We start from the raw sequence: 15,182 nt of genomic DNA, 5'->3' as shown, positions 1-15,182 counted from the left end.
GGGTCATCATCTAATACAAATATCAATTATCTTGAACGTGATCCAGGAGTACGTCATCTAATATGCAAATATTCGGTGAAGGAATAAGATAATGTGCAAAGAGCATATATTCTTTTAGGGCCATGTCAACCCGAGTTAGAAGATTATCCAAGCCACTTAGAAGGGAAAATCTTACGTTGATTTAATAAAAAGTGGTTTGACCAATTCTCTTGGCTTGAGTATTCAGTTGCTAAGAACAAGGCATTTTGTTTTTCTTGTTTCCTATTTGATAGAAATCAATAATTTCCAGCCTTGTTTATCTACAGAAACAACGCAACGAGCTTTCTCATGTATGAGAATTATTGAATCGACTTCGAAGCACCATAGCTGATGAATTTCTTGCTGATTGTATGATCCTCCATATTGAAAGAGAGTTTGCCAATACTATCTACAATGCATTAATAATTGAGGAATTTAAGAGTTCTAAGCCTCGTAGGGTTAAATTTTATATTTAAATAGTGTTGTTTTGTATTGCATTTACTTTTGGTTTTTATTTTAGTTTTTGTATTTGTAGATATATAAGCATTTGAGGGTAAGGCTCATTACGCCCCCCCTCTTCACTATATGTAATTTTTTTTAATGTTTATTAATGAAATTCACTCGTACCATTGAGTTTAGTATATACATTTTCTCCGGTCTTTCAAATCCTGTAACCACCACTGGATCACCCTCTTCAAGACTCTTCTTCCAAAACCAAAACCCAACCACACCAACACCACCGCCACTACCTCCACCTCCATCGCCGCCGATAACCCCTCTTCTCCAAGAGCTCCTCCTCCACCCAAACCCTTCAACCCCACCTCCCCTCCCACCCTTGCCAGAGCATGCACTTGCATCGGCAAGTCACGTGATGGTAGAACCTTAGATCTGAAAAAGGAAACTTGTAGAAAAACAAAGAAAAGAGAAAAGGAAATTCAATTCATTTAGTTCATTCCTCTAAAGCAAAAGAGAAAGAGAGTTTATACAATTCCTGATCGTGGCCAGCTGGCTACGATCTAACAAAGGTTCTAACAAAACTTCCTACAAATGGGGAAAGGACAAAGTTGTTATTCTGTGTGGGAATAGCTAGGTGATGATACTAAGGCAATACTAAGGTGATAGTAAGTGGGCTGGAAAGAGTATTAGGCCCAAATGGGATTGGGTCTAACACGTGACTCCAACCCTGGCAAGCCCTGGTCCTACCACCGCCTCTCCTCTCAAGGTCAGCATATCCTCCATTCCTTTCTCGACCCACAATTTGATTCTATCTAAACTAGATGAGCAGCTTATGGGTTTAGTTGCATTGCATAGAGATGAATTTGGTTCTAGGTTGGACTCTCTGTCTCTGGACGTCCTGGTTATGGTTAAAGGTTTAGGATTTCCCAAGAAATTCGACTTGGCAATAGATGTGTTTGAATGGTTTAAGAAACGTGAAGATTGTGATTCAATCCTGAGTGGTTTAGTATTCTGAGAAAAGTGGGCAGGGTTTCTTCTGCAACTACTTTGTTTCAGAGTTTGCATAAGGATGGGTTTGCGCTTGATGTTTATGCTTACACTTCTCTGATTATTGCTTGTTCCAGTAATGGGAGATATAGGGAGGCTGTTACTGTTTTTAAAAAAATGGAGGAAGAGGGCTGTAGGCCCACTTTGATAACTTACAATGTGATTTTGAATGTGTATGGGAAAATGGGTATGCCTTGGAATAAGATTAGAGCGCTTGTTGAGTTATAATACACTTATAACTTGTTATCGCTGCTGGTCTTTGCATGTGGAGGCAGCTGAGGTTTTTCAGGAGACGAAATTAGCAAGGTTTGTACCCGATAAGGTTACGTATAATGCGTTGTTGGATGTGTATGGAAAGTCTAGGCGGACTAAGGAAGCAATGGAGGTATTGAAAGACATGGAGTTTAATGGCTTTTCTCCAAGTATTGTGTCTTACAATTCACTGATATCAGGTTATGCAAGAGATGGTTTATTGGAGGAGGCAACAGCCTTGAGAACCCAGATGGTGGAGAAAGCGCATGACCATTGTATAATAGTTGAACATTTCCATTTCTGATTCTTCCTTGTGCTTTCTTATCTGTCTATTAATTGATATTATGTTTTTGGTTGCTTGGTCAGGATGAGTAAGATGGGTTGATGTTGTGAGAGCTACGTTAGTATCATGCCCTTGATCATTTTCTTGCAAGTATAAATAGATGTGTGGTTGCTCTTTGCATAATTGCATGCAATATGGCCCATTATTAATGGTGAGAAAATGAACAAGAAAAAGACAAGGAAGGACTTTTGAGTAGGCAATCAACCATTATATAATAACCTATAGGGCAGGTATACAGTTTGCCAAGTATATATGATGCAGAATGCATATTATTAGTTTTCCTAATTCTACTTGGATTAGTTTTCCTATTATTAGTTCATAATTCTACTTGGATTAGTTTTCCTATTATTAGTTTTCCTAATTCTTAAAGATTCCTTCCTAGGAAAGGATTTCTTATTAGTTAATTTGCTTTCCTATTTCGTAAAGTTTACTTTTCCTTTTCCTAGACTAAAAAGGGTTTTGCCTCTATAAATAGAGTTGTTTGTAATCTTTTAAGGCAGACTTGATTAATGATAAATTTCCTTACTTTAAACTCTCTGATTTCTTCCCTTTCCCTTCGTCTCTTCGATCTCTAATTCTTCTCCTCGATCCCTTATTTCTTCTCTGTTCTAATACTCAAGTATTTACTCTAAATCTACGGGCTGTTCTACATCAATTGGTATTCAGAGCCTACCCTCACTTTCGTTTTGCGCTTGCTCTCTACCATGGCCCCCCAAACCGTGGCCAGCCTTGCGGAACAATGTCGTGCATTCCAAGACAAGGTTTCTGACGACATCGCTGGCATAGAAACCCAGCTTTCCAAGCTCAGCACTGACATCAAAGAACATCGTGCGACGACGGACCTCGCCATCGCCAAACTCCAAGACTCTGTTCAGTTGCTTATCAACAACTTTCGGACTGGACCTGCTGAACCTTCTACCTCAGCGGTTTTCTCAGGCTCGTCTACGCCACCGCAGACAAGTGGCCTTCTGCCCAATCCACCAATGGATCAAAAACTTAAGACCGTACCATATGGCATGTCGCATGGCTCAACTGGGTCTATGCCACAGCCCCATTATACCCAACACACAATGGGCCCTCCTCTAGTGACTTCTCAAGTTCCTAACCTGCCACCCGTTCCACATGATCAGTACACTCATCCCCCTCGTCCTTTTGACAACGATGTCATCCGCCACATCAAGCCTACCGCTCCTACTTTTGATGGCCGTGGGGATCCTACGATGTTTCTTGATTGGGTTCAGGCCATGGAGGATTATTTCGCCTGGTACAACCTGACGGATGCTCATAAACTTCGCATTGGTAAGATGACGCTACAAGGAGCAGCTAGACAATATTGGAATTCTGTGGAGGAGCAACTATACCAATTTGGACAGCCGCCTGTGACTCTTTGGGATGAGATGAAATTAAAGCTTCGCGAACAATATCTTCCCACCTTTTATCGCTAGCAATTGTATGAACAATTATGGACCCTTTCGCAAGGAAGTTTGACCGTTACTGAATTCCACGCTCGTTTTATCGAACACAAGATACGTGCGGGAATTCGTGAAGAACCTGACATCACCATGTCTCGCTTTCTCCATGGTCTTCGTGATGATATCAAACGTGAAGTCCGGCGGTTCCGTCCACATACTTTGGAAGATGCATATTGCCACGCATTGGAAGCTGAAACTTTTTTGCGTCCACAACATAGATATACAGGGCATTCTGGGCACTCTTCCACTCCTACTCCAAACCGTAGTACTCCTAACTCTAAATATGGCGTTTCCGGTCCACCTGCTCCTACGATACCCACCACAGAAAAAGGACCAGCCCCATTCACGGCTGCTCACATCGAATGCTATCGCTGCCATGCTAAGGGCCACATTGCCTCCCGTTGTCCCCACAGAACTTTAACCCTTGGCTCCCTCAATGAGGACTCTTGTGTGGACGAGTATGTGGAGCCCCTTGAACCTGTTTATGATCCAGAACTTGATAATTGTTGTGAGGAAGAGGCGTTTCACCAACTGAGTGTTCTGCGTTGTATTTATTCCGCACCTACATCTCCACCTCCTGATTCATGGACGCGTACAAGTATCTTTCAAACCTATGTCCCTTGCGGTACCGATAGATGCCAACTAGTTATTGATGGGGGAAGTACGCTGAATGTTATCTCTAAAACTGCTGTCGATCGCCTTCACCTACAGCCCGAGCCACACCCCTATCCTTTTCATGTTGGCTGGGTAGATAAAACCAGGTTACCTGTCACCGACAGATGCCTTGTTCCTCTTCAATTGGGTTCCTGTCACGAGCAACTTTATTGTGATATCCTACCCATGAGTGTCGCACATGTGCTACTAGGCCGGCCTTGGCTTTATGACCGTCATGTGAAAAGTTGCGGCAGAGAGAACACTTATACTTTTCAACATGAGGGAAAGAACATCACGCTAAAGCCTTCCAATTCGGCCATCAAACCAACTAAGGATGGTCAACATCACGCTAAAGCCTTCCAATTCGGCCATCAAACCAACTAAGGATGGTCAACCAACACTGTCAATGAAAGAGAAGGCTTCGGAGCATCGATTGAGTATTTTATCACCTGTAGACTTTGCATACGAACTGCAAGACACTGGTGTGGTCTTTGCTCTCTTGCTTAAACCGGCATCTGATTGCATCCCCACTCCACTTGCCGAACCCATACAACAGCTGCTCACTGAATTCTCTGATGTCATACCTGATGATTTACCAGATGACTTACCTCCAGCGAGAGAGATTCAGCATGCCATTGACCTTGTTCCTGGTTCGCAGATTCCTAATCTTCCCCATTATCGTATGAACCCACCTGAGCGAGCAGAGTTGAATAGACAAATTCGGGGGTTGTTGGCTAAGGGCTTTATTCATCATAGTTTAAGTCCTTGTGCTGTTCCAGTTCTCCTTACCCCCAAAAAGGATGGCTCCTGGCGAATGTGTGTAGATAGTCGCGTCGTCAATAGAATTACAGTTAAGTATCGTTTCCCCATACCGCGACTTGAAGATATGTTGGATGATTTGGCTGGTTCCCAATGGTTTTCTAAGATAGAACTTCGCAGTGGCTACCATCAAATCCGCATTCGTGAAGGAGATGAGTGGAAAACTGCGTTTAAAACCCCTGATGGCTTATATGAGTGGCTTGTTATGCCCTTTGGCATGTCCAATGCTTACTTGTTTGAGTTGCCCGCAGATATGCATATAAGTCTCATTTTCAATGTTTCTGATTTATCTCCTTATCGAGGAACCTTTTCTCCACCTATTTCTATGGATGTTGCTCAAGGTTCCACTCCTATGGTACGGCATATTCCTTCTACTAGTTCTGCCCCTACAGACCAGATTGAGGACGTCTTGGATCATGAAGTTATGGCCTCATCTACTGGAGGCTCTACCTGTTATCTGGTTCGTTGGGTTGGAAGGCCTGCTACTGAGGATACTTGGATTACAGAAGCTGCATTTCGCCAGTTGGATTCCACTCTTCTGCACAGTTATCAAGATGCTCTTCATGATCTTGATTTGGCTACATCCCGTCCTCCCATCATCCATACTTACAAACGTCGTCATCATCCTTAATCTTGGTTTACTCGCCGGTGTCGAGTTCTTTTTCGGTGGGGGAGAATGATGCAGAATGCATATTATTAGTTTTCCTAATTCTACTTGGATTAGTTTTCCTATTATTAGTTCATAATTCTACTTGGATTAGTTTTCCTATTATTAGTTTTCCTAATTCTTAAATATTCCTTCCTAGGAAAGGATTTCTTATTAGTTAATTTGCTTTCCTATTTCGTAAAGTTTACTTTTCCTTTTCCTAGACTAAAAAGGGTTTTGCCTCTATAAATAGAGTTGTTTGTAATCTTTTAAGGCAGACTTGATTAATGATAAATTTCCTTACTTTAAACTCTCTGATTTCTTCCCTTTCCCTTCGTCTCTTCGATCTCTAATTCTTCTCCTCGATCCCTTATTTCTTCTCTGTTCTAATACTCAAGTATTTACTCTAAATCTACGGGCTGTTCTACATCAATATATGTTGTATACTAGAGGGAAGGTGAATATAGGGTGCAAATTTTTGCCTTTAGGGTAGATAATAAGTTGTTGTAGTACCCTATAATATATATATATTACTTGAATGTACGTAACCATACAATATTTGCAGCAGAATATATCCTAAAATACACTTTGCACTTGATCACCCGGTTCTATCACTTTGCACCTCACCGCCTATGTTTCGTCATTATCAAAACAGCTAACCAGTTGAGTAGTTCATAAAGAAGATTTGGAATTTCAATTGTCAGTCAAACTACTCAAAACTGGAATTCGACCTCATAGTGTACTCTGCCACAAGCTGAGCAAAAGATGACGACTTGTTCTCTAGCAATGTTGCAGGAGAATCATATTCCTCAATAAGCCCTACAACCAGAACAAAGATACATTAAAAAATGAATAAGAATTTGATGTTGAATGCATTCATTTGGCAATACTAACCATGACTCAGAAGCAGAACCATGTCACTATCAAGAACAGAAGTTATACGATGTGCAATAGTGATGACTGTACAGTCAGTAAAGTGTTGGCGAAGGGTCTGCTGGATCAGATTATCTGTAGCTGTATCGACCGACGCGGTAGCTTCGTCAAGCACCAAGACCTTACTTTTCTTGAGCAGCACACGGCCAAGGCAGACCAACTGCCTCTGACCCATACTCCAGTTCTCTCCATTCTCACTAACTGCAGCAACCATATGAACTTAAACAAAAGAATTTTCAAGACGTAAAATGGAATCTAGTGCATCATATAGCCTGTATCTTAAAGTAGCCATAGAACAAACCTGTAGAATCCAGCTTTCCTTCCTTTCTCCTAACTTCATCTCCAAGTTGACACTTATCCAGGGCCTGAAAAAATCAAAAGATGTTTTAACTAGTCCCACGAAAAAGATTTAGTAGGAAGAAGCTTCCTTTCATCAGTGTAAAACCAACCAACCTCCCAAATTTGCTCATCTGTGTACTCTTCAAGTGGGTCCAGATTGCTTCTTACAGTCCCTTCAAACATGGTTGGGTCCTGAGGGATAATGCTCAGCCGAGACCTTAGATCATGCAGTCCAATTGAAGATATATCAATACCATCTATCAAAATCTGGCCAGAAGCAGGATCCACAATTCGGAAAAGGGTCTGTATGAGAGTCGATTTGCCACTGCCAGTTCTACCCACAACCCCAGTTTTCATTCCTCCAGGAAAGGTACATGTGATACCTCGCAACACAAGCGGCATGTGTGGGGCATACCGGACCTATATAAACATGAAATTCGAGTCACACATGAATGACCGACCCCATATGTTATGAAAGAAATAAACCAGAACAGCAAGTACCTGAAGATCATGTATGTCAACTTTTCCAAGTAATGGCCAAGAACGATCTGGCTGATTCGATTCTATTACAAGAGGAGGCTCACTGGGAATGATAGTGTACTGTAGTAATCTCTCCACTGATATTATTCTGTTCTCCACATTGCAAAGATTCCATATAACCGACGCTTGTATCTTGTTTAGATTAAGTCCATATGTGACAGCTAAGCCCGCAACACCTTCAGAGTAAAATACCAAAAACAATAAGAAAACAGAGAATTTATACAATTTGCTTTCAAAAGAATAATTAGTAACGCACTAAATGAATACCACTTGCCTGGATCAATCACCCCCGCTGGAATAGAGATCAAGAAAACCAAACAGAACCCAAAGGTGATAGATGACAACATATTCAAGCGAAAACATAGCCATTCCATTGCAGCCGCATTATGAAACCTAGGCCGACCATAACCATCCATCAGTTTCATGTTTGTATCTCTAAATCTTGATTCTTGATCGAAGCTCCTAATAGTTGTCGACCCTGAAATTGTTTCGGCAAAATGTTGTATCACTGGAGCTTTGCATACTCCAACCAACCGTGCTAGTTCTCGTGCTGAAGATATGTAGTATTGCTGCATGAATATAAAAATTTTGAGCATCTTTCTTCACATTTAACATAGTTCATATAGATTGCTGGCTGTAACAGGAGTTAGGTTTGTTATATGGATTCATATTGTCAATCATGTTCCATGTTGTGTCAATTTAGAAGTTTCTTAGAACTGTAGCAGAAAAAGGTTGAAGAAAATGTTAATATATCAACTTAGTGAACTTTAGTGTGAATAAGGAAGCCAAGTTCCTCACTTCCACATCAAATAGAAGGTAGGGCATGTATAGGCATGAATAACGAGCATCAACAGTGCATGATCAACAAAGAATTAACACTAGAGGGACATTAACATTTCCATATTAGATTTCATGTGGAAATTCATGTATTGATAAAACGTATAAGATAGGAGCAGTCGGACAAAGAAGCGTTACCTGTAACCAGATACAGATTGCAATCACAGGGATAAAAATGATGAAAACCTGCCATGCAACTTGCGACATCACTGCAATAATTCCCAGAAGCTGGATCATTGAGTTGGCAAGGGCCCCAATTTGACCCGGCATGTTCAAGTCCACTACATTTTGGTCTGTAGAAGCCTGCAAGAAATCAATTAGCTACATTGATGAGATTACTGCATTCAGTACAGCAGCAGAGGGAGTGGTAGCTGTTTAAAGCAAAGAAGGAGAAAGTACATAAAAATCATCTAATTCTCTTCGAATATCCCAATAAGGCACTATATTAGAAATATATTTTGCTTACTCTGTTTAGGATTCGTCCACTTGGAGTGGCATCAAAGAAAGACATGGGAGCACGGAAAATGCATAAATGCATTTTACTAAAGAGTAGAGTAGCTGTCTTGTACCCAGCTGTTGCAAGAAACATGGATCTGAAGAGGATACAAAAAGAACTTCCAACGGCCAAAGCAACATAAACAGTTAGAAGTGTAGAGGTTTCAACAGCAGGTTTCACATCCTCTGAAACAGGAGTTGCCCAAGCCATCCAGTAATTGCTTCCAATTTGAAGGACCTGAAAGAGAACCTGTCCAAGCAAGATAAACGGAACAAGAGCACCTCCGTATGCTGTGGTGATATACTTCCAGTAGACTGACAACCCAACTGTACCTTTCTCTCTCTCTTCTTCTTGAACAAGCTGCCCTTTTGGTAAATCATCTGCTTTAGAATTTTGAACATCAGTGTCTTCTACTTTTTGGACAACCCCACTAGTACTAGCAAATTCTCCATCTTCTTTGCTAACGCTTATTTTTTCAACTGGCTCCACCTCTGCAGAATTAAGCATGGACAAAGCTTCCGCGTGTGCTCCCACAAGTTCCATAAAATCAGTTCCTGAATTAAGAATGTCATTGAACTTTCCTGCTTGAGTAATCCTTCCGTCTTTCATGACCTAATAACAAACAATAAGTTTAAGCAGACAGATACTAACTAGATAATAACACATCGTATAAATTAAAATTCTAAGAAAAGCTCTGGATTTTTTACCAAGATGAGGTCAGCAGCAGGTAAGAACTCCACTTGATGAGTAACATAGATTACTGTTTTTGAACCCAAGAGACCCAGCAAGCATTCCTGTAGTGCAATTATCAAGCAAACAAATTAATAATGAAGTGTCAATTTTACGGATGCATATGCCAATAATTCTATAATGTAAATAATTCTGGATACTCAATTTAAACTAGATGTAATCACACTACAAGAGGGAAATGAAATACCTTAAAAAGGTGTGATCCTGTATGAGCATCAACAGCGCTAAAAGGATCATCAAACAGATAAATATCAGCGTCTTGATACAGAGCACGTGCAATTTGTATTCTTTGCTTCTGCCCGCCACTTAAATTGATTCCCCTCTCCCCTATAATTGTCTGATCACCAAACGATAGAATTTCCAGGTCCTTCTTTAATGAACATGCTTCAAGCACCATCTCATATCTTTCTCTGTCCATCTCTTGACCAAACAATATGTTTTCCTCTATCTTGCCACTCTGTATCCATGGTGACTGAGAAACATAGGCCTTTGTCCCACACATTTTAAGAGTCCCCGATATCTTCGGAACTTCTCCCAGAATACAAGAAAGTAAGCTAGACTTGCCTGAGCCAACAGTACCACAAACAGCAACCCTCATACCTTGGCTCACTTTGAAATTTAGATTCTTCAATGTTGGACTAGGGGATGATAAATCCCAAGAGAAATTCCCATCGACTATCTCAATTGCTGTATCAGAACTACCTCTTGGAAGGTTCTCTATAACGTCAGGCGGCAAGTCATCAAGACTAAGGAATGATGCAATTCTATCGAGGGATACCTTAGTTTGTGCTATCATTGAAATTGTGTCTGGAAGACCGTAGATAGGCTCTTGAAGGATCCTGAATGTTGCAAGTGCAGATAAGATCTTCCCCGACTCAAGTGGGATCCCCAAAAGCATGCAAGCAACGAAAGTGACCACTGACACAAATGTGGGGGCACCCCAGAAAACAAATGAGGTCATGGCAGATGTGTAAACAAACTTTCGTAACCATCCTGCCTCGGTCTTCCTGAGCTCATTAATTTTAGACAAAAACTTCATCTCCCATGCTTGAAGCTTGAGAATCCTCATGTTCCTCAAGACCTCAGATGTTGCCTTCATCCTTTTATCTTTTGACGCCATTAACTTTTCCTGAAACTTCTCCTGCAAGGACCCCAAAGGAACATTTGCCAACATAACAACTATTGTTGCAACTAAAGTTGCAATGGCTGCAAGACCAAGATTTATATACAAAATCACTAGGGCCAAGCCAACTTGTAGAATGACGATCCATGGATCATGCATGTACCAAGAGAAGTCACCAACCCGCTCAGCATCAACAGTCATAAAATTGATAATCTCACCGCTAGTGTGGCCCTGCTTGGACTGGCATGACAGGGTCAAACCCTTATTATAGATCGCTGTAACAAGTACCGCTCGGATTCTTACTTCTACCTGTTGTGCCTTAAAGAACCAGTGCCTTTGACAGAGGCACTCCACCAGCTTCGCAACCATAAATGCAGAAACCAAAGCATAGCCTTCATTTTTGAACTGTCTCCGCCCATAGAGGTATTGAACAAATGTGTCGATTAGATATGGACCGACATAAGATGCCAATATGTAAAATATAGCATATAACCCTGTCCAGCCAACCTCTTTCCAGACTGAGAATATCAATGCCTTCACCAGATGAAATGTGGTAACTCTGCCATCCGCACCACACTCCCCCTCAAGTTTATTTCTAAAATTTGGGAAGGACCCAACTACACTATCACCCTTGTATAGTTCAGGAACATCCTCAAGGTCTAATGTCTTCTTATTGCCAAGAGCAATTAGAGGACCCATCCAAGAAAAAGTAAGGATGCTGAAAATTCCAGCATTTGAATAAGGGGTAACAGGTGTACCCCCTTTGGAATTATTTGACTCTGCATTACGATTACCATTCAAAAGGGGTTCCTCAAGAACGGTATTTCTGCCCTCTTTCTTCCCAAAAAACCCCACATATATAAAGAACAAACCCGAGATGACGCAGACAACATCAAAAACTAAAGATTGAACGGACAAGGAAACGTGTTCCTTGTAAAGAAGAATATCTATCACAAGGGAATAGCAAGAGATAGAAAAGTAGGAACCCCACCAAACTCTCAATAAATTTGGGAACTTTGATTCAGAAGAATTAGAGAACTGGGTATGCAAGTAGACACAAAGAGCACCCCAAGCAAGTGTTCTAATGGCTAAATCAAAAAGGGTCACTAGCTTTTCCTCAGACCAATCATTTCTATGCCAATAGAAGTAGTTCAATAAACAAAAAACAAGACTGAGCCCAGAAACACCAAGACAACAGAGTAAAGTTAGCTTATAATACCAACTTTGAATACTCCCAAACCTCTGTTTTGGACCCTCTCCATCACCCACCTTGAATTTCTTCCACACCCAAGAGACGAGCAACACAAATAACAAAACTAGGTGTAATGAGCAAGAAAACCCACGTATGAAAACCGGTTTGAGAAGAAAATCGGTACCAGGATAATTAATGAATGATGATGAGTTGTGTGAGAAGAAGGCTGAGAGAGTACCGTGCTTTGAAAAATCAAAAAGCTCCATAATTTGTGGAGCTTTTTGTTGGGGGCTCTCTGAAATTCTGGTAAATGGGGTTTTTGTTGGAATGGTCTGAGTTTTGTAATGAAATGAAGATTTTTGTATCGTCTAAAAAAAAAAATGAAGATTTTTGTATGTTAGAGAGAGAGAGAGAGAGAGAGAGAGAGAAATTAGTTTGTGGACGACTCAGGGAGTGTAGTCAGAGAATGGCGAGTCAAATGTCAATGTGGCTTTTTCCTGGAAAGTAGGCTAACGTGGTGCCCAAGACTCACATGACGGAGATAGCCATAGATGGCTGCAAAGTGACACTGAAAATTGTTGGTTCCAAGAAATATGTGAACTAATAGAGAGGGATAGCCCAATCCATTATAATCTCTCTCTTGTAGAGCCCATCACATTGTATTTCATCAATCCAAACCATTTAGGTGGCGTTCGGTATCGTTTTCACTGCCTGTTTTCTGTTTTCATTTCCTGTTTTCTGGAAAATATCTGTTCGGTGGAACGTTTTTGTTTTCCCTAAAAATGTTTTCCAAAAACAAATCCAATTCATGAACAAAAGTTGAAAACGAAAATATGTTGTTTTCGTTTTCAACGTTTTCGTTTTCAGTCCATACGATAATTCATTTTTTCCATCTCTCTTTCACCAATCAACATCGATTCTTGTCTTTGAAATTCTCCATAGCTATTCTTCTTCTAAAATATCTGAGATCTTGATTTACTTATCAAGCACACCAAACCAAGAAAAAAAAATTCAATTGAGGAGCACCACTGTGGAAACCCATATCCACCGATCCAGACCCATCGTCTAGTTTGCCGCACCGGCACCTCCAAAGCACGATCACCACCAAAGCAGTCGAACCATAACTGCCACAAACCCAGTTGAACCACTATCACCATCCAATCGAACCACCACCAACCATTAACAAATGAAAACAGAAAGAGGATGGGTATGAAGAGGAAGAATCAGAGAGAGGAAGAAGAAAAGAAAAAATAAGAGAGGAAGAAGAAGAAAAGAAAAAATAAGAGAGGAAGAAGAAGAAAAGAAAAAATTAAGAGAGGAAGAAGAAGAGAAGAGAAAAGAGTGAAAAAGGAAGAAAGAAAGAAAAAAGAAACTGTCTGGGAAAGAAAAGAAGAAGAAAATAGGAAAAGAGAAAGAAAAAAAGAAAGAAGAAGGGCACGGGCCTAGGAAGGAAGGAAAGGGATAAAGAAAGAGAGAGAAAGAGAAAAAAGAAATGAGATAAAGATAATGTTTGTCTTTAAAAAAAAACATTAGAATTTTTTATTTGTTAAATTATACATTTTTTTATTGTTTATAAATTTTTGTCTTTGAAAAATAGCAGAATTTAAAAATAAAAAAAAGCTGAAATTAGCAAAAATACTCTTGAAAATAACTCACATATAATAATTCCTCTAAAATATCATAATGAAACAAAATTAGAAATGAAATTATAAAAAATACACCTGAAAAACAATTGTACTACCAGACACGTTTTCATTGTTTTTGTTTTCTGAAGATGTTTTCTAATTAATCTACCAGACGCATTTTCATTTCCTGAAAATGCAAATTCGTTTTCTTGTTTTCATTCTCTGAAAATATTCTCTGAAAACACTCTTCGAAAACGTTACTAGACGGGCCCTTTAGATATTCATTTGAAGATCAGCTCTGTAAAAATCACTTAAAGCCGATATTATTTGACCACTTAATTAAATTATTGAAATTTTAATACTATCTTGAAGCACCGGATGATCTATGAATGAAGACTTTAAAAATAGATTGTTTGGATCGTTGGAAAAAAAAATTAGTAGGGTACCCTAAATGACGTCCCTCAAATAAAATTATTTGAAGGATCTCTCAATAGACTAAGATTATATCTATAATATAGAATTAGAATTTAGAAGTAGGTTCAAAATTCAACCAAAAAAAAAAGTTGCATCAGGATTATGGAAATGTTAAAATCACTGGCCAACAAATAACCTAGCTGGAGAGATATGTATAAGCAGTTATAACAGGTCATGTACTACTCTATTTAAACAAAATTATTCTGTATATGTTTCTGTTTGAGGAAAATTATTATATAAAATTGTTCTGTATAGTTGACTTTGACTAAAGAGATTCCATATGTGATATTTTTATCTGTGGTGGGGAAATGAGAACTTGAACCCAACTTTGACACACACAACAACAACAAAAATAAAATATAAAAAGAAACAGGAAAAAGTACATGTAAATTAAGCTAGTTGATTAAGACAACAATTCTAAAGTTAATGTATGCTAGAGAGGATAGTAAGAGGATTAGAGATGCTAGAGAGGATAATAAGCAAATCTTGGTCACACAAGCTAGCCCTACAACTTGTGTGACGGGTAAATTAGAGATGCTAGAGAGGATAGTAAGCAAATCTCGGTCACACAAGCTAGCCCTACAACTTGTGTGACGAGTAAATTAGAGATTCAACCAGCTAATGTCTGAGTTTACAGTTCTTCCATCCATACTCATCCTACCAACCAAACTCTAAGATCAAGACCCACCATGATGTGAAGTGGTGAATGTGGTTTTGTGTGCACAGCAAGATAATTGACAATTTTGGATCTTCTTGTGTTAAATCATATGTTGGACTTACTAAAGTAAAATAACAAAATAAGAAAACTAGAAGCCTGTGTATTATTATTGGTAGGCAACAAGTCCACATAACACCTTCCCCCCTACAGGACAAAACATTCGACAAGAACTTCAAAATTCAAAAAGAGTTCACTGTCATCTTTTAAATCCCAACACATGAAGTGGTACACTCCGAGATTCCAAATTCCAAATTCCAATCCATTATTAATATTATTCTGTATATATTTCCTTTTTAGGAAAATTATTATGGTAAAATTCTTTGGGCATGACGAGAATGTAATCACAAAACAATCATTTTATATGCGATGGCAAAGTGACTTGGGGAGTTAAGGTTTAAGCATGGCAGGAATGGATAGCCTTAATTCTAATTATCCTTATGACTCGGGA

General features: G+C 39.5%; 3 protein-coding genes across 3 annotated transcripts; 2 read left to right on the top strand and 1 right to left on the bottom strand.

The window, feature by feature from the left end:
* The first annotated feature begins 2,347 nt into the window (after window positions 1-2,347).
* On the top strand, window positions 2,348-3,934 carry LOC148294981 (uncharacterized). The gene has a single exon (XM_088251733.1). It carries the CDS (start codon window positions 2,821-2,823, stop codon window positions 3,559-3,561), a length of 741 nt encoding a protein of 246 aa, XP_088107859.1. The 5' UTR covers window positions 2,348-2,820; the 3' UTR covers window positions 3,562-3,934.
* A 436-nt stretch (window positions 3,935-4,370) lies between these two features.
* Window positions 4,371-5,692, top strand: LOC148294980 (uncharacterized). Its single transcript, XM_088252331.1, has one exon. The coding sequence runs from the start codon at window positions 4,577-4,579 to the stop codon at window positions 5,690-5,692; it is 1,116 nt and encodes a 371-aa protein (XP_088108457.1). The 5' UTR covers window positions 4,371-4,576.
* Window positions 5,693-6,199: 507 nt separating this feature from the next.
* On the bottom strand, window positions 6,200-13,292 carry LOC110758275 (ABC transporter C family member 3-like). Its single transcript, XM_088251732.1, has 10 exons — window positions 9,790-13,292; window positions 9,560-9,646; window positions 8,823-9,464; window positions 8,495-8,659; window positions 7,794-8,088; window positions 7,481-7,695; window positions 7,094-7,399; window positions 6,942-7,005; window positions 6,602-6,841; window positions 6,200-6,526 (listed from the first exon to the last, which is right to left on the bottom strand). Exons 1-10 carry the CDS (start codon window positions 12,181-12,183, stop codon window positions 6,417-6,419), a joined length of 4,518 nt encoding a protein of 1,505 aa, XP_088107858.1. The 5' UTR covers window positions 12,184-13,292; the 3' UTR covers window positions 6,200-6,416.
* Between the last annotated feature and the right edge of the window lie 1,890 nt (window positions 13,293-15,182).

This window comes from Prunus avium, chromosome 4 (genome assembly GCF_965620075.1).
Source record: "Prunus avium chromosome 4, drPruAviu1.hap1.1, whole genome shotgun sequence".
In the NCBI taxonomy this organism is placed as follows: Eukaryota; Viridiplantae; Streptophyta; class Magnoliopsida; order Rosales; family Rosaceae; genus Prunus; species Prunus avium.
This window is presented reverse-complemented; position numbering and strand designations above follow the sequence as displayed.

What these genes read in the sequence shown, in the direction of transcription:
- LOC148294980 (XM_088252331.1), top strand. Translation starts at nt 4,577, where the DNA reads ATGGTCAACATCACGCTAAAGCCTTCCAATTCGGCCATCAAACCAACT.
- LOC110758275 (XM_088251732.1), bottom strand. Translation starts at nt 12,183, where the DNA reads ATGGAGCTTTTTGATTTTTCAAAGCACGGTACTCTCTCAGCCTTCTTC. An exon ending in CTGCTGCTGACCTCATCTTG is followed by an intron (nt 9,465 to 9,559) that starts GTAAAAAATCCA and finishes GTTTGTTATTAG; the next exon opens with GTCATGAAAGACGGAAGGAT. An exon ending in GTGGACGAATCCTAAACAGA is followed by an intron (nt 8,660 to 8,822) that starts GTAAGCAAAATA and finishes GATTTCTTGCAG; the next exon opens with GCTTCTACAGACCAAAATGT.
- LOC148294981 (XM_088251733.1), top strand. Translation starts at nt 2,821, where the DNA reads ATGGCCCCCCAAACCGTGGCCAGCCTTGCGGAACAATGTCGTGCATTC.